General features: G+C 35.9%; 1 protein-coding gene across 3 annotated transcripts in view; it reads left to right on the forward strand.

Annotated features, from left to right (window-relative positions):
* MSH3 (mutS homolog 3) overlaps nucleotides 1–25,562 on the forward strand; it is a 125,231-nt gene that overhangs the window by 81,069 nt on the left and 18,600 nt on the right. For all 3 annotated transcript variants that reach the window (XM_006913187.3, XM_025047666.1, XM_025047667.1), the window contains 3 exons: nucleotides 3,502–3,609; nucleotides 9,119–9,230; nucleotides 20,154–20,311. In XM_006913187.3, coding sequence (XP_006913249.1) covers nucleotides 3,502–3,609; nucleotides 9,119–9,230; nucleotides 20,154–20,311 — 378 coding nt within the window. The remainder of the gene's footprint in view (nucleotides 1–3,501; nucleotides 3,610–9,118; nucleotides 9,231–20,153; nucleotides 20,312–25,562) is intronic.

The following is a 25,562-nucleotide window of genomic DNA, read 5'->3' on the forward strand; positions in this document are numbered from 1 at the left end:
AAAAAGAACATTATTGTCCATATCAAAATAATTACCTTATCCCTCTCTGCCTTTTTTTTTTTTTTTTTTAACTGAAATGATACCCACTGAGAACTATGCCACTCACTTCAATCCCAAAAGTTTAGAAGATTGTCAGGGACAGTTACCCTCAACCTAAGGCTTCTGGGTAGTAGCAAATTAGGGTTGTGGTGACAGGACCTGAGAAGGAGGGAGTGAGAGTAAGAAAAAAATTGACTTTTTTAGTGCTGAAGGTACTTTGACACTCAAGCCCAGAGAGTCAAGAGCAGAAAGGTCAATTGTGGCTATTCTCTGGCAAAAGAGAGAGTGCCAGGTTAGGAAGGCCAGATGGGATGGTAATTAGAACAGAAACAGAATAGGCCACAGTCCAAAGGGGTAAGTGAGTGGTCAGATTTAAAAAGACAAGGCATAATCACTGGACAACCACTCAGGAGTATTTGGTCCATACAGCATGTGGCATCTTAAAACCTAAGAGGCATTTTAAAGGTGGCAGCTGAGTGCTGTCTGTCGGATTCCAGAGGCCACTCTCCTTTGTGTTTGGGATTTTGCACAGACTCTTAATGTTAATGAGATTTATACAGGTGGTGGTGGTTGTTTTTTTTGGTATGGTTTAAATATATACACACACACACACACACACACACATATAATTTATTTATTTAAATTAGTTTCAAGTATACAGTACATTGGTTAGATATCTATATAGTTCATAAAATGATCCCCCCAGTTGCTCCCTTCCTCCTCTGGCCCTCTACCTAGCCATCATATTAGTACTAACTGCATTCCCTCTGCCGTGTTCCAACTATCAACTACGAATTTATACTTCTTTAACCCTTCTATCAACTACTAACTTATACTTCCTTAACCCTTCACCCCATTATCCCAGCTCCCCAACCCTCTTCCCCTCTGTCTGTCACCAAATTGTCCACCATATTTGCGAATCTGTTTTTGATTAGTTTGTTCTTTTTGTTCCTTAGATTCCACATATAAGTAAAGTCATATGGTATTTCTTTCTCTATCTGACTTATTTCACTTAGCATAAAAACCTCTAGGTCCATCCATGTCATTACAAATGGTAGGATTTCATTTTTTTAATGGCTGAGTAATATTCCATTGCCTATATGAACCATAATTTCTTTATCCAATTGTCTGTTAATGGGCATTTAGGTTACTTCCGTATCTTGGCTATTGTAATTGTGCTGTCGTGAATATTGGAGTGCATAGATCTTTACGAAGTATTGTTTTGATTTTCTTTGGATAAATACCCAGAGGTGCAATTGCTGGGTCAAAAGGTATAACCATTTTTAATTTTTTGAGAAACCTCCATACTGTTTTCCATAGCGGCTGTACCAATTTGCAATCCCACCAACAGTGTATGAGGTTCCCTTTTCTCTGCATCCTCTCCAACACTTGTTTTTTGATTTATTGATGATAGCCATTCTGACAGGTGTGAGGTGATATCTCATTGTGGTTTTAATTTGCATTTCTCTGATGGTTAGCGACCTTGAGCATCTTATCGTATGAATATTAGCCGTCTGTATTTCCTCTTTGAAGTATCTATTCAGGCCTTCTGCCCATTTTAATTAGATTATTTGTTTTTTTGTTGTCGAGTTGTATAAGTTCTTTATATGTTTTGGATATTAACCCCTTATTGGATGTATCATTAGTGGATATCTTCTCCCAAACAGTCAGTTGTCTTTTTGTTTTGTTGATGGTTTCCTTTGCTGTACAAAAACTTTTTAGTTTGATGTAGTCCCACTTGTTTATTTCTTTTGTTTCCCTTGCCTGAGGAGATACATCTGAAAAGAAATTCCTGTTAGTAATATCAGAGAGTTTACTGCCTATGTTTTCTTCTAGAAGTTTTACGGTTTCGGGTCTTAACATTTAAGACCTTAATCTATTTAGAATCTGTTCTTGTATACGGTGTAAGAAGATGGTCCACCTTCTTTTCTTGGCATATATCTGTCCAGTTTTCCCAACACCATTTATTGAAGATACTGTCTTTTCCCCATTGTATATTCTTACCTCCTTTGTCATATGTTAAGTGAGCATATAGGCGTAGATTTATTTCTGGGCTCTCTGTTCTGTTCCATTGATCAATGTATCTGTTTTTATGCCAGTACCATGCTGTTTGATTACTGTAGCCTTGTAGTATAGTTTGATATCAGGTAGTGTGATACCTCCAACTTCGTTCTTCTTTCTCAAGATTGCCATGGCTAGTTGGGGTTTTTTATGGCTCTTTGCAGTTTGTTTTGATGAATTTTAATTCAGGGGGAAATAGGTAAATTATATTCATTATGCTCTGTCTACTCAGGCAAAGTAGTATAAAATATACTGTAAATATATTTTTAATTTACAAATAGTTAATACAGAAATAAAACTGGATACTTAAAATGTTTTTAGTATCTGACAAAGTCATTTACATAGAATATCTTGTTCTGATATTGCTAGAAAAATACAAAATTACAGATCCCAAAAAATCAATATAGTGATAATATAGGAATAACTGGTCGTATAGTAGCTTAATCTGAATATCCTTTTCAAACTAGAAAGCACTCTAAAAACCTCCGTTTTTTAAGAAGCAAACAGACTAAATCTCAAAGTTTCTGAAACCCATAGTACAATAGTGAAATCTGTTTTAAGAGAAGCATTCAGCATAGTACTCTATTCCTTTTGAGGGGATCTTCTTTAAAAGGATGTAAGGGATACCTGTGCTATGAGATAATGAGATAACAAGCTAAAAAAAGAGAGAGAAAGGTAAATAACTGTGTACATTCCTATATTTTTTTCTGAATGTCTTTAAATAATGACTCTAAAGCTTCTTGACCATCAGCTGTTTAATTAGCCAAAGATTTGAGGCAATGACCATTATCTTTTACAAACAAATCCAGAAGTTAATTATCTAATGAATAGTATACACTATTAATAAGATAAGTGCAGATCACTGAAAAAAGTACTTTTCTTCTTACTTGCATTCAACAAAATTTATTACAATGTTTATGGCAAGGTCGTGGTCTAGACGTTACGGTAAATCAGATGGACACGGACTCTACCATGGAGAAGCTTCCAGTTCAGTGTGAACGATATTGAAACTGTTATTCCTAATTCGGATGATGCTATGAACGAGAAGCACAAAAGGAACCTGGGCAGTTTATTGAAGATAAATGAAAATGATTGCTACATTTGAGTTAATTACATCTAAGTTAAAATGTCATGGATCAGATCAAATGTGCAGTATGATAGTAATAATAGATATCTTGGTATAGAAGCTGTTTTAAATATATATAATTCTATCCAAATGAACCAAAAAGAAGCCTCAGTAATCAAGTTATTATATTAAACGAAAGTAGTTCACTGTAATTTCCATCTCTCTTAACTGCTGGATATGCCTGGTTATTTTGTTTTAGCTTGTGCTTACTTATTGTATAGCTTTTATAAATCAAAGAAATCATTTTGTTCACCTTTTTGTTGTTGCTTTTGTAGGAATTTCAGTGAACATTATCATTCCTTGTGTAAAGCAGTACATCACCTAGCAACTATTGACTGCATTTTCTCCCTGGCCAAGGTCGCTAAGCAAGGAGATTACTGCAGGTAATATATTTTCTATTTCCCCCTTGTTTCAGTACTTTAGATCAGATGCCATTATTCAATCTATTTTAGTGTTTTTATTGTAAAATACTAAAATTATTTAAATATGGTGGACTCTTGGTAAAGCTGAATGTCATACAAATATAGCTTGATTTAAAATTCTTTTCTTGCTTGCTCTATCACTAAGTACAATGTTCACTGTAACTCTAGAGGTGAATATTATGTATTTCAATATTTACGTTTATATAGGCGACATTTTTATAAAGGAGCAGTCCTTTCATTTATTAACTTTGACTTGAATACTTTATAATGTTTAACTTTATAATTATAAAAGCCTCATTTAAATATCTTAATCAGATATGGGTGATTCATTCTGAGGCAAATTGCTCCCTATTGCTTTCAATTGCTCTCAAATTGCTCTTCCTTACCTCTGAAACCTTAAGCTTGAGCCAGTCTTTTGGTTTAATTCTCTGTCGTCAATTCTCTGGTGGTGAGGGGTGGGTCCTGCCTTCTAGACCCTCTGGGGTGGCAGTCCTGTTCCCATTGCTTTGCTGGGCATTGGTTGGGCCCCCAGGGCTCCAGCCCACCCTGCCCCCATGGTGGCGCTGTGCCTGGGCACACCTCTGAGGGGGTTCTCTGTGGTGGCTTTACCTCTGCTGAACACTCTGCACTTCAACTTGCTCTTGTGGCTCCCCCAGGCTGGAATTTCATGCTGGTGGCTCTCTGTGGCTCTGGTGGGCTTTGCCCTGTGGAGGCTGTCTGGGTCTCTGTTTTAGAGCACTTCCTCATTCACGAGGGCTCTGCCTATATGACCTAATCACCTCCCAAAGGCCCTCCCGCCTAATACCATCACATTATTTATTTTTTCTCTTTTAATAAAAGTTTCCTTTTTTAGTAAATACAAATTCCAACATCAACAAACAATAATCTGATGGAAAAATACTTAGCCATTAAATAATATCATTACATTAGACATTAGGTTTCAACATATGAATGGGGGGGGCACAAATATTTAATTTGTATCTCACAGCCTCATTTTTTTCATGTATTTAAGAAACATTTAGAGAATATTTAACTTGCTGGCTTGTTGTGAGGACTAAAAAAGAAAATGGAAGAGATACTGTCTATCAGTGTTGTGGCACACAGTTCATTAGTAGATGTGTTTTCACTGTTCACACTTCCTTCAAGTCTTGGTTTCTTCTCTAGTTTGTGCCAGATATCTTTTTTTAACATTTAAATGTCCTCTGTAGCTAGCATAGTGCCCACAGTGGATGTCAAAAAGTGGTTTGTTTAATGTAAAGCATTTATTTATTTGTGAGAGGAGAGTTGAAGGATTGGCTGCGTCATTTATAGACTCAAAATATACTTAATTTGCTGTTTTCTTTCATTTTGTTTTGCTGTCCATTCGTGCATGCAGTGTATCCAGACTGCCAGGCACAACAGTTTTATTTAAATTAGGTCTTTGCATTTTCTTTATTGCCTAATTTCTTGTCACATCAGAGGGATTCAAATACACAAATTTGTTCTGTCAGTCAACTATAGGCATTTTAGAGCTGAAACTTTACATTGCAGGAAATGGGGAAAAGTTATATTCTATTAATCATCTGTAAAAATGAGATATGTAAATTTACTCTAGTTGAATCTAGTTGGGAAGAATGAGTCTACTTTCAGCTGACTTGATTTCTTCCTTATGTATTACAATCTTAATAGTTCTTTTTTGGTTCACAAGGTTTGCGAAGCAAATTTTTCCTAATGATTTCTGTGTCTGAATTAAGCAGAGAATTGGCTACAGCCTGTGTACTTAATGTGTATTTAGATCAAGCTCTTCTCATTATGTATGGGTGTGTGGTTTGCTACATTACACCAAATTGAAAATTTCATATCTGTATGTTTGTCTGTATATCTATTTGTACACCTAAACATACAGATTATTACACATAATATATAATTTAAAATAATATATAATTTTCAGTGTGAAATATTAATCAGAATCTAGCTTTGTTGTCAAAAGACCTGGTTCTAGCCCACCCTCTGTCACTAACTGGCCATGTACTCTTATTTAAGTCTTAGGTATCCACATATAAAGTTGTAAGAAGAAAAGTTATGAATTAGTAAATGGGATAAATCTTAAAGTTGTGGGAATTCTTTATTGAGATGTAGTTTGGGCAAGAACTCTATCTGTGGAGTAAAAATATATTCCTTATTACATCATTGTAAAACTATGAGTCTATTCCTAGACTCACCAGAAAATTAACAGTTTTAGATTACCTACTGCATGTAAGTTTGGGCTTAGATTTTTCAGTTTAATGCCTCTCCTTGTTCTTTTGGCATCTTTCAGTGTATATATATATTAAGAGACCATTTGATTCGCATAAGTAATTTGTATCTCTCTTTTAGCCATCCTTCAGAGTGTAGACTTTGGATCAGATAGACATGGATTTTGAATGGTAGCTTGGTTATTTAACAGCTGACTTTAAACAAATTACTTAACATCTCTGATCCTCAGTTTGTGCATTGACAAAATAGTACCTATCTCTCAGATATGTTGTATAGATTAAATGAGATAAAGATATATGAAACTTCTAAGCAGGACTAGGCAAATGATAAGCACTTAGTAAATAGTAGCTATTAATCAAAGGTGTTTAGTTATTCAAAAATCAGAAAGAAATAAGTATTGTAAAAATTCTTTGTCTTTAATAAAAATATCTGAACTTAAGGGTTGTTATCATTCATACCCATAATAATTTCTTTTAAAAAATCATTTTTAGTTCCTTGTCAATACTCAATGTCTCTTAGAACACTATAAGCATAGTTATCTTAAAGTCTGTGTCTGATAATTCAAATATCTGGAGTCCTTTTGTGTCTATTTCTATTATTGTCCATTGTTTCTGCTCGTTTTTGTTCGTGTATCTTTTTGAATGCCTGGTTGTTTTGATTATCTTACGGGCATTGTATTTGCAAAATCATTTGTAGAAATAATTTGATATTATATTTCTTTGGAAAGAGTCACATTTTCTTCTATTGGACATCTCAAGACACTATAACAAAATGACATCACTTAATCTGTATCTGGGTTTGAGATGATTCAAAAATTCAAAGGGTACAGTTCTTACTTAAATATACTCTTGTGCCTGGTATGCAGCCCTTTGGAATCTCAATTCAGAGCAGAGCTGTCCATAGTGCTCAGCCTCAGATATTCCCTTGGAAATCAGCAAATACCCTCGGCAGGCCTCTGTCCTACCGCAGATCCCGGCCTGGTAATTCCTTGCTTCCTTATTTGTTAACAGGTGCCTTCAAGTAGCTGCTTTCTATACTTTATCCAACTTTTTATTTGTCCTCAATAGTATTATTCCAAATCACCTATTCTATCAGTTAAGATAATATCAGGAAATATTTCACATGCTAACGTACTTTCCAAATTGGATGTCATGTATTTAGAAAAATCCATCCGAAAAAATTTAAATGAAAAATAATGCCATAGCCTTTAAGTAATATAATCAATCTTTTTTTTAGCAGCTGTAAAATTGAGTGTAAATAGCCATGAAACAGGAAACTTTGATGTAAAATGCATTTTAAGGTAGTAATTAAGTAGCCAAAAATTATATTTTTCTTCTCTTAGGTTTCTAGCTTGTTTAAAGATTTTAGTGCATTCGAGCTATTATATTTAGTTCAAATTGATTATTTGGCTACATAATTGCAATATTTTCTTTCTAAATGTTAAGATATTTTATCTACTTTAGATATAAGTTCTTATTCTAGATTTTTCTATTCAGTCTGTATTCTGGATACCATACTGTTCTACTAATATAGATTATATTCTGCTTCTCTAGGACAATTAAAAGAGAAAGGTACAATTTTAAAAATACAAAATGAATTTGTTCAAGTTCAATGTTTCATTCTTTCTAGGCAGCATGCAATCCTAGTGTATCATTTTAGCTCTGTAAATTATCATTTGCTTCTTATTCTACCAGGAAGTGTTTTGTCATTGTGTAGTTTTGATAGCAGAATAAGTCAGCATAGATTTTAGAGCAGAACAAATCTCTAAAAATTTTATTCTAAAGTGAAAACCTTCCTGGGGAATCATATCAATGTCATGAATATGATATATTGATTTCACTTGGCAGAGTACCTAGGATTTTATTTTAAAACTGATATCATTTACAAATGGTTTCATTTTTTTCTTTTACAGTAAATTCATAACCCATCTAGATAAAAATTTTCTTTAGAATTCTAAAATTCAAAAACTTTTCTTGTAATTACAACTGTCTCTTTCCAAAGGATGGTTTAAATTGTTTACTCAGAATATACTTTAGTCACTTTTATTTGAGAAATGTGAGTGTATATTCTTGGGGTTTTATTAGCCAGATATATTGAAGAAGAATTTAGTGTTTAAGAAAGTAGTATTTTTTGATGTTATGAGTAAGGTCAGAAATGTGCTTATATGAGAAAGTCAAAGAACTAGAAGAGGTCATTGACAGTATGTTACAATGAAAAAGACCAACAAATGGCCAATAAATTGATGAGATGTTCAACTTTAGTAATCAATGAGAGCAAATTAAAGCAGTGAGATAACACAGTTTACTGACAACATTATTAAAAATTAGAAAGTTTGATAATACCAACTTTAGGTGAAGATATGAAAAAACAAGTGAATTGTCATATCCCACTGGTGGGAAGGTAAATTGATACAGCTACTCTTATCTATTAAGATTAAAAAATATGCATGCCCTAAAGCTTAGAAATTCCACTTTAGGAATTTCCTCTAGCTTAGGGAAACACTCGGACATATGCATATGGACACGTGTATAGGCTTGTTCATTGAAGCATTGTTTATAACAATGAAAATTTGAAGTCTAAATATTCAATGACAGAGAACAGCTAACTATGTAGCAGCTTCCAAACAATGCTGAAGATCTGATAAATAAAGCTGTAGATAAAAACAGAAATATTAAAGCTTACAAAACAAGACTAGCAAGGCAAAGAAAAAGTTTTTATATCCAAAAAAGTACCAAAAGATACCAAAAACCACAGAAAGATGTTTTAATTAAAGAGGATATTAATTTTAAGGCATTCTGTCCCCAAGTTCAACACATAATTTATATTAATGTAACATCTAGAAATAGTTTCACATGATTTTCTTTATTATGCTTATTAAAAATTATTAGCAATAATCTGAACTGTAATTTTTAGTAATGAAAATAGCTTAGAGAATAATAAAAATATAAAAAATAAAAAGGGTCTTGTAAAGGTAGATCTCAGTAGTGGAGCCATCACAAGACTCTGTTAAATTTTGTGTTTCAGAGCACTGTTAGAGCAGTTGTCTTCTCAATTCTTATTTTATAGTTAAAGTTTAACTTTTATACTCAAAGCCTTAATCTGGATGTATGTTTCTAAAAATCCACGTTTAAGGTTTTGTTGTCTGACAGACTGGCCTCAGAAGTTTTCTGTACTTAGAGATTTTTTTAAAAGGCTATTTTCATGGCTATCAATTGAAATATGCTTCTTTCTACAGGCCAACTTTACAAGAAGAAAGGAAAATCATGATAAAAAATGGCCGGCATCCTGTGATTGATGTGTTGCTGGGAGAACAGGATCAGTATGTTCCCAATAGTACAAATTTATCAGTAAGTACTACATTATGCCAAAAAATAAGTAAAAGGTGTTACCATTGATCCCAAACTTTTAAACATTAAATAACGTTTTTTAAAATTTACCGAAGTTTTAACTTTGGCTTTAAATGGACTGATCCTTGGCTATATAGTTTTATATTTACTGCCAAATATGGAATTTGTGCTCTTTCCAGTGCAAGATGATCTGTAGAGGGAAAGATTTAGCAACTAAAGGATTAGTCTTAATTAGTTATCCTAGGTAACAGTAAAAATTGTTTCTATTTATAAATACCCACAAATGCTAATGGGGTGGAATCACACCATAGTGTTGCAAATTCCTATTAGTGTGTCGTATGATATATGCTTTGTCTTGTGTTCTACTAAATTCACATGTTCTGTGAAAGAGTTAGAGATGCTTCACCTGATTTCAGTGATGAGAATTTTTGTCATGTGGGCTAGAGTTCTCTTATAGAACATTAACGATCCTAACTATTTAATCATTTAATACATACCGAGTGCCGCCTCTTTAGCCCCAGATGGTGAAGCAAGTATTAGGCCAGAGAGTAGTAAGCAAGACAGAGATAGTCTTTGCCTTCAGAGGGCTTATGGTATAGCTGAGAAGATAGCAGTACAGCTTGGCATGATTCGTGCCCAGGGCGGGGTGGAACAGGGTGGCAAGAGGTTACATCACCATACTCGGAATGCAATTTAAAACTTTTGAATTGTTTATTTATGGAATTTCCCATTTAATATTTTCGGACCTGTGTTGACCACGGGTAACTGAAACTGTGAAAAGTGAAACTGCGGATAAGGGGATACTGTTGTACTAGTAAAAGACTGAAGCCAGGGAAAAAGTGAACTTGTGGGAGTGTGTGTGAGTGTGTGAGTGTGTGTGTGTGTGTGTGTGTGTGTGTGTGTGTGTGTGTGTGTTAGAGTTACATTGTCAAAGATAAAGCCATATGCTAATTAAGTAAGGGTTATTTTATTCAGTAATATTGTTATGAATAGAGTAAAGAGTCCAGTGTGAACTGAACTCGTCTTTAATTTGTGCAGAGTGACTGAGCAGTTTAAAGGAAGAATGAGGGAAAGGAGTTGGAGTGGCTCGAACAGATTCAGGGAAGTGGAGACTTAACAAAAAGTAAGGAACCCGGATTGGTTAATGTGAAATCTGTCTGGGTTTACTATCTGGCAACTGGTGCTTGCTTATACCCTCCCAAGGGAGTGGGAAGGAAAGGGAGAGTTATCTCCTTGAATGTTTGCATTTCAAAGAGATGGTTCTCACGTCCTTGAATGTTTGCATTTCAAAGAGATGGTTCTCAAGTCCTTGAGAACTCAGTTCTAGGTGGGAGAAGATTTACATGTCAGAGGGACAGAGAAAGGATTTATAATTGCAAGCTTCTGAAGTAACTGCTCTAGGAAGAGGTTCAGGGGCCCATCTGCCTATCATCAGGTGTCATCTGAAACACACAGTAAATTCTCCTGGCAGCATTGTGCTTTCTAAGGCAGGCATTTAAGGGGAACTGGGGTCATCCTAAGGGTGTTGCCTTGAGCTGTTAGAAACTATGCTAATGTTCATTCTGGTCTCTTAGTGGGGAGGGCAAGTGATGTGATGGTGCTGAGAAGGTGCAGTTTTTATGCGGCAAGATTGAGGCTTAGGCAAGAAGAGGGCCCAGCGAAGCCTTCCTAGAGTTTGGTCAAGAAGTAGGTCTTTGTCAACATAGAGTAAAATTAACCTGGCAATGAGATCAAAGAATTAATATGCAGGGCATAGTTAAGTGAGAGAGGCCTTATAGGAGAATGAGATGCCTTTAAGATTTCAGAGGTTGTATTCTTCTGAGAAAATACCCTAGGTTATTTCCATTGAAGTGAGTAGCAAAAGTGGAGAAGGTCTTTGGAGATGAGGAGATCAAAAAACGGTTTGAGAAAGAGCCATCCACGTGAACGTTGAAATCATCTAAGATAACAGCAGGATTTGTAGTGGAAGATGCAGGTTGCCTAGGTATCAGATTCCAAGGGATGGAGACTGGTGACCTGGAGGTTTGTGAATGCCTGCAACTGAGGACAAATAGAGATGGCAAAGCCCTAACAAAGCAGATATGGGAGAACCTCTGAGCCCTGAGACACTTATGGTAGGAAAGCTCAGCCTCCACATGAGAGGACTGCAGGGGAGTAACAGCCAGGTTTGGTCTAAGCCCGTGTATGAAGGAAATGTTAAACATGGAAGTTAGAAACATAGAAGAATCTGAGAATTTTTCAGAGGACCATGGAAGAATTGAAATGTAGGGGAGCAGTTGGAAATTAGGTCAGAGAAAGAAAGCCCAGAACATCATGGGAGCTGGGAATATAACAGCCATCTTGGGCAGTGAGCAAGGATAACAAAGATATGCTCAGGGTGACTTTGGCTAGCCACAAGGGTGATAAGTGAAAGGAAATACTTTGAATTACATCTAGTTTAGCGTTACATTTTGCTATCATACAAAGACTTTAGGTAGTATATAACCTGATTCACAGTATCTGTTAACTTGTTCATTCTCAGAGAATTTGTAAATTACTTAATTTATCAAAGTTAGTAAGTACAAATTGTCTCCTAAAAGATGGTCTCTTAAAAGATTATGTGAACATAAGAATTTTCAGTTCTCATAATACTAACAGCTATAGCTTTTCTTCAGAAAGTAACATATAGTACCTTGGTTTGTATTCTACTTATAAATTACTTAGGTAGCATTTCCTGTTACTGTTCCCATTCTCTAGCTCACCAAACAACTGGATCCCAAGGGTGTTATCCTTGACATTGGTTTTTTTGTTTCTTTTGTCCCTTTTTTTATTCTTTTTTTCTCTCTTTTCCTTTTTATTTTAAATAATGTATTATAGTATTTAATAAAGCAATATTTGAGAAACTAAAATAGCTTTCTGCCTCATTACAAGAATGTTTTAAAGAAACATTGAACTCATATATTTAAGTTTTTACAAAATAAATGGAATGATTTATTCCAGCAAGCACCTCGGAATATTCCAGAATGTTCGATTCTTTTACATATGCTTTTTCTAACTTGAGTAGGAGTTGATATAGAACTGTTGCTATGGTGAAGTGCATTCTATTTTGCAGGGTATAAAGGGATAATGTTAAAAAGAACTTACTATGTAAAACTCAATTTAAAATATTTTTCAGGTGTTAATTATAAAATATACCCTGAAAATAATTTTCTGGAAGTCTAATGACATTGTTGCTTTTGATAATCATGTAATTTTAAGAAATGGTCTTTCATATATGTAATTAGAAGTATACTTTTCTGGATTCTGTATTACATTAACTTATTATAGTGCTTCTGAGCAAGCCAACTTCCTGCCCACTTTTCCTCTCCCAGTTTTAAGAACACTTTTTTTTTCTTTCCACATTTCACAATCTTGCATTTCTTTATGAATTTTTGTTAACATTATTTTATAAATATTTCATTCTTATGAATTTTGACATACCTTGTGTCAATGTTGCGCTTGATGTCAAGCTTACAAAAAAGAAAGAGATATATTACCTCTCTAATCTGGTGGGAGAGAATACCCAATTAAATTAACACCAATAGAATACTTAAAAAGACTGAGGGAACTAACAGATTGCCCAGTAGAAAAATTGGCAACAGACTTGAACAGGAATTTCAAAGTAGAGAATATCTAAATCGTCAATAAACAAACATTATTTTCGACTTTCTGTATTAGGTTTTCTGGCAGGAATACAGCAAAGAATCAAATAGAAAGTGACTTTGAGGTCCTTGTGGGACATTAGGTGGAAATCCTAATGTGAAGGTGGATATAAAGGCCAAGTTCGAGCTAGAAATACGGGGTTTAGAGTGATCACAAGTGTATGTGCAGGGAGTTTAGATTCTGGATCTGTCACCTAGACAGATCGTCTTAAAAGGTAAAGAAGGCTGTTGAAAAGCCCTCTCAGGCACTAGCGTTGAAAAGTAGTTTTACTGAAAGTAGATTTAAATGAAGAGACCTTTTCAAGAATCTTTTAAACACATTTTCCCTACCTTATTTTTAGAATTCAGAGTTCTAGTTTAATCTGAACATCAGAAAAATAAAAATACAATGGTGGTAAGATGCTACTGTATTCTTTCCTATCCTTGAAGACGTACCTCTGCCCCATCTTCTAGGAAGCCTTGTTTTATTTCTCCAAGCAGAATTGAAAGGAATACTCTTTTAAGCCCTGCTTTTCGTTCCCTTCCCTGGTTCTTCCAATATATAATATATAATCTGAGTATTTATATACTTAGCAGCCACTAGATCGTCCCACTTCCACCTTGTCTTTCTTCAATTCCTTCTCCGCTCTGCAGCCACAGTGCTTTTCCTAACGTGTCCTATCACTCTTTTATTTGAATTAATGCTTAAAATCCCAGCCATATAGTCTTAAGTTACTGTACCTCTGGGTCTTGGCAGATGGTGTTCCCTCTGCCTAGAATGCCATCTTTCTCTACAACATCCACTCCTGCTTCACACACACCCACACTCCACCCCACTCTCCAGCTCCTGCTTTTCTGTAAGTCTTGTGTTGTATGTCACTTCGTGCACTAAACCTTCCCTAACAGGAGCTGGGATGGGGACCCATATCACATACCCAAACATACTGTGTTTTTCACCATCTGAGTATTTATCTCACTAAATTATAACTGCCTTTTTGGGGGGAAGAGGGTTTTGGTTCCCAGTGGACTATGAGCTTGAAGAGAACAGGGAATATGCTTCTCTGGTTTAGTCATAATCCCACCATCAGTCACAGTTCTCTGGCACATAGCAGGCACCTAGTCCAATTTGTTAAATACACAAGGATTAGCTAAAAACCTTAAGCAGTCTCCAAGTCTCACTTTAAATTTTTGTCTTTTTTTCTTCACAAAATTTTATTTTTTAGGATATTCTATGGGCATTTCACAATTTACAGAATAATTAAACTGTAGAACTAGAAGGGAAATTAGGAATCATTTAGTGTGACCACCTCTCCATACTTGTGAGTAAACTAACACCCAGCGGGGGGAATTGCCCTGTCAGAGGTTACCCAAGTTGGGTAGTCTTGAACTATTTCCTAAAGCATACTCTAAGGCAAGCCAGTGTTTTCTAACCTTTTTCACTTTGCAGCACACATTAAGAAGTGATAATAGTTCGAATGTACACTGGAAGAAAAGGAGAAGGAAAAGGTTGCTCAGAGCAAAAGGAGGTTGGCCTGGGGGCTCTGGCTGCCTTAGCCCCAGCTGCCACCTGGAGGGTTAGGTCAGCCTCTTGGCACACCTGTATCCTGTGACACACTGCTTGGGAGATGTATTCCACTGCAATCTCAGGATTATTTGTTTTTAAACCAAATGACTTTCTAATGGATGGATTTTTCTTTACAGCAATTCATGTTGGGGTTTTTAGTTAGTGGATTTTTAAAAAATATATAAGTAATACAAATAATTCACCTTACTGGGAGAGGGACAGTTTCTCAACTTGTAGAAGAGAAGAAAATGAGTCAAATGTGCAAAGCAGGAACATCCCAGGGTGTGCTGGAACCCTGTGGGTGACTGAGGCCCAAGGGAAATCCCAGCCCAGGTGTTGTAGAGTGAGTCTGGGTAGACACTGGAACCCTGGTCACAATTCCTTCTCCTGAGATCAAGAGGTGGCCGTAGGTGCCTCAGTCCCTAGTGCTGCGTGTGGCATTTTGTCGGCGCTCGCATATTTGTTACATGAATGATGCTTGAAACTGGAAAGATGAGGGAGTATAGGAGGGAAACCATGGACCAAACAAACTTCCCATTTCCTCCATTTTTCCAGGACAAATACTTCTAGCCACCAGAAGTATAGCTGGCTTTGGCTATATAAAAGTTAAAAGTAAGACTAATTATAATAATATTCATAAGATGTTGATTCTTTGTATCTAATTACCAGGCAGAAAAACCATAATGCGTACCATAAAATATGTGTGAGTTTTAAGCTTAATTTAATTCCATAGCTGGATTATTCTCATAGATTTTGCTATAATGGTGTTTTTCACTAGCACGATCATTGGATCATACTGTTAAAAATTAGAGGAAATATTAGTGGCATTTGAACGTTGAATTCCGTCACTTCTTTCCCCTGAGACCCCTTTCTTTTGGCTTCTGAAACAGTTACACAAAGGAGGATATTTTGTATAACTGATTACTTTTTAAAGTGTTCTGACCTGTGCTGCTATCTCTGCCCAGAATGTTACTCTTCTCTCTCCTTGTCCTTTATCCGTCTCCATTGATTGAACTCCTACTCATCTTTCAATACCCAAAAGATACTACCAGCCCCATAGAGCCTTTACCATTACTCTGGTCAGAAATAACCTTTTTCTGTTCTAGCACTTTTCTGTTCTGTTGTTTAAGTTCTTATCATATACCTCATTTGGGTACACAGGTGTAGTAGGAAAGTGCCTAACAGTCATAGGAGAAATACATTTAAATTCTGGTCTGCTGTTATTTTACTGTCATCTTGGGTAGGTCACCGAACTCGCTGGGCCTTGGTTTCTTCATCTATCAAATGAGGGCATTGGGCTGAGCTCTCAGTGGAATGTAAACCGGAGAGCATTCGAGTGTCGGAAGGATGTGTACACTTACCTCAGCATCTCATTATATGGCCTGTACTCCTCTCCAGCCTCACTCTCCCTCTTAGTGTTTGTAGTTTACCTTAGGTTAAAAATTGTAAGGGTTTGGCTGAGAGTTTGTCTGGAGGAGGCTTTCACTAGAGTGTCTCTTACTGTAACCTGCCATTGATTGACATTTTCAGGGAATACAACACTTTGAAACTGCCAAACTTTTTCAGTAGTCTGCAACTACTGTAAAAATAGTTCTACCATGATTCTTTTTAAAAGATAGATGTCAGTATCTGTACCTGTCAAGAGAGAAAGCCTTTTTTTTTGCAAAAGATTAGTGATACTCAAGTCTTGGAAATTAACGTGGCAATTTTTTTTCTCTGCTGTGCATCTCCTGACTTCAGGGATATCCTGCTGACCATCATTCTAGTGTGCTCAGTGATGGACCTAGGGATGCTGGCCCTGAGCTACGGCAGCTCTTCTCTTATTTAGCAGTGACTGTGATTCCATGTCATTGAACAGGGGTCTTCTTTGAAACATCTGTCAGGAGATGATCTTCGCTTAATATCCCAGTTCTTCTACTTTTGGCTCTGCATTACTGGGCAAGGTACCTAGCTTCTTCAAGCCTCTGTTTCCTCACCTGTGGCGTGGGAATACAGTAATGCTAGTATCACCCCATGAGACTGTTGTGAGAACTAAATGAGATGATGCATATAAAATCATTAGCACGATGCCTGGCACTTGTTATCTGATTTTCTTATAATACCTTAAAATTTACTTTTTCTTTTTGCACCTCTACTTCTCTTTTTCTCCCACAGAAGATGACATTAAATATAGAAGTTGATTATCTCAAAACTTGCTGGTTTAAATGTAATATTTTGACTCCTGATACATGATACTAAGATCTTACTGACCGATGCTATCCAGATAGACACTGCCAATACAAAGGTAAAAACTTGAAAGAATGAACTTCTAGCCTCTCCATAGGTTCATTAAGGCAGTAAGTGTCATCTGGAATAGTCCTCTGATTGCAATATTTCAGCTTTTCTTTACTGTCATGCATCCATTCTCTTATCTATGGTTTCTTGAGGACTTTGTTCTATGTGTGGCTTCATGCTCGGTGGCTAGCGTAGATTTGGGCACTGCCTAGGCCAGTCCAGTTTGATTCATTCTCAGTAATTTCAGTAGGCTCCAGAATGGGTAAAGAGGTGGTTTTTGTCAACTTTCAGCTTCTGGCTATTCTGTTAGAACTCTTACTCATCCTGACTGGTCTTCCAGATAAATTTAATGTATTTTCGTATCTGGAACCATTTTATGTGTGGTTCCTCAAATACATATGATCCTTGCTAAAAGATAGATGAGCACATTACGTATGTGAAATTTTTTTCTTTTTTCTTTTTTCTTTTTTTTTTGAAATTTCTTTATCATTTTCTTACATCATCTTGGGAACTGTCGAAGAAAGGGAGTCAGATATTCCTGATGAGTTTCTATAGAAGATGCAAATGATTTTTTGAAGTATAAGGATGGTGAATATTCCTGTTGCAGTGCCTTTCACATGTTAAATTCATTTTTTTGACCGATATTTATTATGTGCCTTTTTTATGCGAGGCTTTATTCTAGTCAGTGGGGATGAACAAGAGACACAGTCCCTGCTCTCACGGGAGCTCACATTCTACCAGTAAGATTGGTAATAAACAAGTAAGCAAGAAAATTAAGGACATTTCAGAGAGAGATTTAGAAGTATAAAGGAAATGGGCTGACATAATAGGGAATCGCATGCAGAGGGACTATAAGTAGATTGGGTGGTCAGGAAAGATCTCTTCTGGGAGTCAATATTTGAGCTTAGACTTCATTGGCAAAAAGGATCCAGTCTCAAGGGAGAGTATCCCAGCTAGAGGGAACACCTGAGGAAAGGCCTTACGTCAGGAATGAGCATGGCATCTTCAGGCAGGTGAAAGAAGAGCAGAAATTGAGTCTGGCTAGAACTGAGTGAACTTGGGGAGAGTGGGAGGAGGTTTGACCAGAGAAGCAGGCGTGGCCTTTAGACCATGACGAAGAGTTGGGGCTTTGTTACACGTGCTCTAGGGAGCTATGTGAATGCTTTTAGCAGGAGATGGGTTCTGTTTTACATTTTAAGACAGTCACTGGCTGCAGTGTGAAGAATGCACTGTGCACAGAGAAGCAGGAAGACCAGTCAGGATTCATTGCAATAGTCTACCAGAGTGGTAGCAGTAGAGATGGAGACAGGGTTGTTTATGCATCTCAGAATATCTCCTGGTTCTTCACAGTCTTGTACCTTTTTATCTGTTAGTGTTTACTAGAGTGCCCAGTATGCAATTTATCTGTCCTTGGAGGTCTATATATTAGGGCATCTTAGGAAATCAACCATTTTATCACCTACGAATAGTTGAGTTTAGTGAGTTGAAAGCATTTTACTCCTTAAAGGCTCAAAGTTAGTTCTTGTCTGAAATCTTCAAATCTAGCGTAGGCTTGGAGAATTTACTTCCATAGTAGTGACCACAAGTCTGACCAGGGTCACCATGCATTACTTTTCCCAAGTACCTAATGCAAGTGAATTCCTTAGCTTCTCTTCCTCTGAGCAAATTTGGAGCAAAGCTCCAAATTTAGTTCCCCCTTTGATTCCACCTAGGGCTCCATATCCATGTAATATGCCTGAATTTGGACATATTATTTTTCAGAGAATAATAGAATTTGAGAGTGAGAAAATCATTTAATTCAACTCCCTCATTTTAGAAGGGAAGAAACAGACCTAGAGAATAATATTGACTTACCTAAACTCTGTAATAGAAATCACCTTTTCTGACTTTTGCACCAATTCTTTATTTTTTTCCCACTGCCATTTTTTTTTGTTTTTCAAGATTCTCATAGAAATTGACACTACAGTAAAAATTACATCAAACCTTCTTCTTCTTTTTTTTTTTTAAATATAATACTCAAACGTTCAGTAAATGGATATCAGTACCTCTCATTGCTGCAGAACCCACTTATAGATAATTATGGATTGAGATTTGGGATATAAAGAAAGGGGGAAGGAAGGAGAGAAAATTGCTTCTTAATCCCCAGAACAACCACTGTTAATATTTTGGAGGAATTCCTTTGTCTTTTCTTTGCATTTTCTTTTAACATAGCCATGATTTTTTAAAATTTATGAATATTTTTTTATTCCCTATGCTGCAGAACCCACTTATAGATAATTATGGATTGAGATTTGGGATATAAAGAAAGGGGGAAGGAAGGAGAGAAAATTGCTTCTTAATCCCCAGAACAACCACTGTTAATATTTTGGAGGAATTCCTTTGTCTTTTCTTTGCATTTTCTTTTAACATAGCCATGATTTTTTAAAATTTATGAATATTTTTTTATTCCCTAATTTTTTTCTTCATAACTTCTTATTCATGGTCTCAGTGCTTTGTGGCCTTCTGTGTTTCTTTTCAACCTATGCTCCATTTACCAACTGATTGAACCTTTCCATGGTTCTGAGTTTAAACTCCCATGAGATTATTTGATTAGCTTAGTTTAAGAACAGCTTTTATTTGGCCACCTCTTAGGCTGTTAGTTATGTATTGGTTACTTTTGACTAGGCAGGTTTTGCCAAGGGCAGTGAGTTTACATAGCACAGCACATGATGCCTTGGGCTAACTCCTCTGCATCGGCCTATAGTTGGACAATTCCCTTTAGGACCTGGGGACCAGTGTATTCATGGCAAGTACTATAACTGGTTAATACAGTCAAGTTCTGGAGAGTAAATCATTGGAAGTATTTCAGCTCTTTTGTCTCTTTCACATGTTCTGGTGAAATGCCAGTAAATAATTAAATGCCAACAAAACCAATATCTAGAATTTAGTATTATAAATCTCATCCATCTATAACTGAAAAAATTCATGTGGTACCATTCCAAATTAGGGCCTTAGGCAATTAGACATAAATACTTGTACTTTCAAGATGGACAAATGGAAATTAATAGATTTTAAATGTAAGCACTATAAAACATACACACACACACACACACACACACACACACACACACACACACACACACACAGGCAGATTAATGAATATTTAATGAGGAAGCCATAGTAGTTATCCAGTTGAGGTTGCTTCTTGTTATTATTTTTTTTATGCCTAGAAACAACGGTGTGTGCTAAGAATTCACTTTTCTGCGGTAGCACAGTTCAGGTTGAAGACAAAGAGGTCCCCTTTCCCTTTGTGATACTTAATCGATGAATATTTAAATACCACAGAGCAATGTTTTGCCTAATGCATTTCCATGTATAGAATCAATTGTAAATATTACATAAGAGCCCCTCTGGTACAATAAGTGGAATTGCTTTTTAATTTTCTAGGGGGACTCAGAGAGAGTAATGATAATTACTGGACCAAACATGGGCGGAAAGAGCTCCTACATAAAACAAGTTGCATTGATTACTATCATGGCTCAGATTGGCTCCTATGTTCCTGCAGAGGAAGCAACAATTGGAATTGTGAATGGCATTTTCACGAGGTAAAAAACATTACTTCTATTTGAATATGTTTCTGAAATAAGTCAAGCCTACGTTGTCACATGAATTTTCTTTTTATGTACATATTTAGACGAATAGATATGCTCTTAAAATATTTAGAACTTAGGGGCTTAAAGACATCATTTCATCATGAATATAAACACTAGAAGAGACATAGGAGATCATTTTGTCCAGTAGTTTTCCAGTTATTTTTAGTTACCAAGTTCTTGCTTTAAAGAAAATTGTACATAGAAAATCAGTATTTAAACAGTTAAAAGCAGGTCTGCTCTGCCTGAATCAGAAGTGGAAGGCTTTGAGGCTTGAGTGCTAGGCTCTGTAGAGCACAGCTTGGAACCTAGTATACCTTCCTCTTTTATAAGTGGGGAACTGAGAACAGACTGCATAAGGCACAAGCCCAAGATAATTTAACTTATATTCTTTTTTACTTTAAGAACTTTGCATGCATCTGACTAGGTCTTACCCTCAATATATAAACCCAAATTTCATGCCTTATTAGGAATATAGGTGAAATGTCCTAATCCCACTAACTAGAATTCATAGTTTAATCTATTTAATTTATCCATTTATATTTATCCATTTTTAAAGTATTATTTATGCTTCTTTTGTGTACCTTTTTAGAAAAAAGTGAATATAATCCATAGTATATAGTCAAGCTATGTGTATAAAGTGTAATTTATTGTCCATCTTCATATTTATGTAATATTTAACTCTGGAAACACATAAGAATTTATCACATGCTAATATTGATGTACTTGAGTATATATTAAAATACTTTAAAGCTTGGTTTTTAATCTGAGATTGAACAAAACAGAGCAACCTAAATTTTGTTTGATGTCATATCACCAGATGTTATTTTTGATCTCCACATATTTTTAAATTAACTCAATAAATGAAATTTAAAGACTCTCCCTTTAGCTATTTTATTTTGGTTATATTATTAGGAAGAGTGACAGAAATTTAATAAAGGGGAAAAAGGTAAAAAGAAGAGAAAAATAGAAAAGAAAGAAAAAAAACATCTTGGGTAATGTAAGATGATTTGTCTGGAAGAGAATCTTGTTAGGAGAATGTCAGTTAGGAACGTTTTTAGATATAAGTAATAGAAAAGAATAAAGGTTAACTTTTCTCATTTAACAAGAAGGCTTGAGGTAGGTGACTGCTTTTGCTGTTCCAGTGGCTCTGCAGTTTTGTTGGCCTTTACCTTACCGAAGTGCTCCTCCTGCTGTGTGTGTGTGTGTGTGTGTGTGTGTGTGTGTGTGTGTGTGTGTGTGTGTTCCTGTTAAAATGTCACCTATTGATCAAGGCCTCACTCAGATGCCTCCTCTTTCACGAAGTCTTCCTTGAGTTCCATAGCTAGAATTCTTTTCTTTCATCTCTGTACTTCTATCATACATGTGTTTTTCCTCTTTTAAAGCTCTTACCACTATTGGTTTTATAGTTATTTGTGTATATGTTACCTCTGCTATTTTGTTGTCCCTTTCCAGGAGATATTTTGTACATATTTTATACATTTCTTCCCCTCTCTTAACTTAGAGCTTTGCTTTGTACATACATAAGACACTCAAGCACAGGACTATTGAATGAATTGACCCTTAAGTCAATTTCAGACAAGTAGAAATGAATTCCATAGACAGTGGGGAGTCCTTGAGGACTTATGGGGAGGAAGGTACAGTTTAGATTTCAGGAAGGTTAATCTGGCAGTCTTGTGAGAGACTAAGAAGGGATGATGTAATGCAGTCGTTCTGGGGAGAACCTGAGCATCTTAATTGATGGGAGTGGAAGTAGACAGGGGATATAGGAAAGACGTAGGGTTAGAATTGACAGGCCTTGGCGACTACAATGGATGAAGAAATATGGATGAAGGTCTAGAGATGAAAATTAAGGTATAAAGCCTAGGTGACCAAGAGAAGAGAATGGTGGTGCTTTTGGTAACATTGAGAGGAGGATCTGATTTCAGAAGTAACTTTAACCTGTAACTTGTGGCACAGCAGTTGAGGCTATAAGATGACCATTACATTTCCATGTTGTAGTAGAAACTACAGTGGAATTAGGAGACTTTAGCATTGGTAGTACCATTCCTCTTGTTACTCAGGAAGTGGCTGATACAGAATGTGGTAGCATAGAACATGAGCTGCTTTCTCCATGTGATGGCATGATGACATGCCTTTATCTCATGAACCAAGAGCGGCCTTAAGCAGCTAGACTGATTACCAGTTACTGTGTAAACAACTAAGCTTTAAACCTTGCCAGTGCCAGTTTCATTGTTTCAGTGTAGTAGTACTCATTTTGAATTAACTCCTTCAAGCAACTCTGTTTTTTCAGCTATTTGGGGCTACGTTTCACACTTACCCGGTCCTGGTGGGCCCATTTACAGGTAGTAGCATGTGAAATGATATTCTTATTACAATACATGAAAAAGAGTTGGTTAGAAAGCCTGGCATTCTGTATGGCATTATGTATGTAAATATATAGAGAGAAAACCGTCTACATAGAAGGCTATATTCTAAAATATCATGAGAAGTATGAGATTACGGTGATTTTTCTTTTCTTTTGCTTATGAAAATTTAAAAAATCTGAAATGAACGTGTAACAAAAGTATACAGCCCACCCCACCCCCAAAAAAAAAGATTAATTAATTAAGGGCAGTATCAGTCAAAATGCGATGTTTTACAGGAGTCTAGCGAAATGCTTATATGGTCACTGTCTGGAAACACTTTTTTTCCAGAGCAAATTTCTCTTCCCTACATAGCAGCATGGAATTTGGGGTTCTAAGCTTTAAACCTTCTCAGGTACTTCAGCAAATCATACCTTCCTTTTCCAAAGTTTTAATCCAGCCTATAAATAACCTAGTTCTTTCTTTAGGAACTGATGGCTTTCTCTCTGGACCATTATACAAGGTTGACGTCTTTAATTTTCATAACAGAAACATTGCCATTTGCACATCTAAGAGTGATTTTTAACCTTTAGTGCATATTGAATATTTTTTTAATGGTGCTTTTAAAAAGTATTGATACCCGAACCCTGTCATCAGAGTTGGCCTGGAGTGGGATCTGGAAGTTGAATTTTACTAGTGTCTGGATGGTTTTGAAGTGTAGCCAGGGCTGAGAAACATTTCCCTGAGCCCTTGCTGGAGAGCTCAGTTTGTTTTTTTGTTTTTTTTTTCATTATAAAAGTAATAGATGCTTATTATGAAAACTATTGAACAATACAATAGGATGTAAAGTGAAGCTTTTATCAATGACTTCTAATGATTCTTTGTATAATGTTCCACAAATGTACAAGTATGCATAAATCTATCTATACTAAGCATTACTATCATGTAGCTTGATTTTATTTTCTAATATGTAGGTGACATAGTCCTCTATTAGTTCATACAGATTATTCTTGTACTTTTTAATGGCTGCAGTGTATCTGCTGTGTGGAGAGTGCTTGGTCTTTAACCTCAGAGCTTCATCTGGGACGTACTGCTCTAGTATTAGGGCCCTGTTCCCTGTCCATTCCCCTGTTTGACTCTCTTGTCCTGTTACCATTGGAAAGGAGCTACGTGGATCACATTCCGTTATATCCCTAGGAGCTTTACTAGGATGTGGTTTAATATTATGCCCTCATGTTTTCCGCTTGTTTGTTATGAAATAATTCAGACATATAACAAACTCCCATGTAGCTACCACTCTACTAAAGAAATAAAGCATTGCCAGTACAGTGGAACCCTCAATCCTCCCTGATTCTGTCCCACTTCCCCCAGCCAGAGTAAGTGCCCTTCTTGACTCTAGTTTTCACCCCATGAATTTCTCTATATTTTTACTACATAGGTGTGTTTTTTTGAAACAGTACATAGAATTATTTGATATGCTTTTAAATTTTACATGTGCTATATCTCACTATGTATTCTTCTGCAAGTGGCTTTTCCCTCCTCGATGTTATGTTTATGAAATTAATCTATATGGATACATATAATTCTGGTCCACTAACTGTCCTCTAATTGTGATATTCCATTGTATGCATATCCCGTAGTTTATCCATTTTTCCTTGATGGATACTTAACAGATTCAAATTTGTTGCAAGTAAGAACAGCCCTGATACATGTCTTAACACACATCTCCTAGTGCACATAAATGAGTGTTCTGAATTTAGGCTTTCTCTAGGCGTGGGATTGTGAAGTATAAGTAATGTGCATCTTTCTTATTCTTCAAAGAGGCTGGACCAGTTTGGAATCCTACCAGCAGTGTGTAAAAGTTTGTCCTTATGATTTACAATTAAATTAGAGTAAGAAATACCCATTTGATGATGTTTTCATATATTCTCCAAGATTTCTCTTAAGGATATTTTCATTTCTATTATTTGATATCTTTTACATGAAGTGCCATCTGATAAACCACTTTTTGTTAATGCCAAGGATGTTTTTTCTCTCCACGTGCATGCTGTGTCTGTTTACAAACAGGTTTGAAATGATTTACTGCCAGGCCTCCTGCTGTCACCAGTGGTTGCTTCCTCTTTAATTCCTTTTTGTCTTGACCACCAAGAAGGCAAGAGCTAAATTCAAGGTTCAGGTGTAGAAGTAAATTTGGGTTAGTTTTCCCCTTCTCTTCTTATATGAGAGTATGTCTCCAGCATGGTTCTCAGAATAGAATCAGAGATATGCTTGTTAAAAAAAAAATGCTACTTCCTAAGGCTTATCACAGACCTATTAAATTGGAATCTCTAGGGTGAGACCCAAAAATAAAGCTCATGCTAAATTTGCTGTCTCAAATTTGAGAATCTATTGTGTGGCTTGTAATCTTAGTTTCATATTCATTGTATTTCTTCCATTATAAATATATTGTTATTCTAGAACACTTCAAATCCTTTTTGTGCCTGATGGAAAAAAAATGTTAAAATCTAGCAGATATATGTATGAAATTTGGTTCCAAATTTTATCTTTAAATGGGTTATTTTTATATTATTAATTGGACATTTACAACACTAGGTTTAAATTCATGTATCCATAATTATTCATTGAGTGCCTACTATGTGCTGTGCATTGTGCTCTAAGAAGTATAAATGCATGAAAAGCTGTAAACAGGAGGCTTTAGCAATCTTCTTTCTGAATGTTGTAACCTCATATGAACCTTTTCCAGAATAAGAGCATTCTTTTTAAAAAGCAGAATTTGGGCAGACATTCACATTTGGCTTTAATTGGTATGTTTATGTCAGTGTATTGTGATATATGTACTCATCAGTGAACTATTTTTAGGC

The sequence above is a fragment of the Pteropus alecto genome, unplaced genomic scaffold (genome assembly GCF_000325575.1).
Source record: "Pteropus alecto unplaced genomic scaffold, ASM32557v1 scaffold20, whole genome shotgun sequence".
NCBI classification, from domain to species: domain Eukaryota; kingdom Metazoa; phylum Chordata; class Mammalia; order Chiroptera; family Pteropodidae; genus Pteropus; species Pteropus alecto.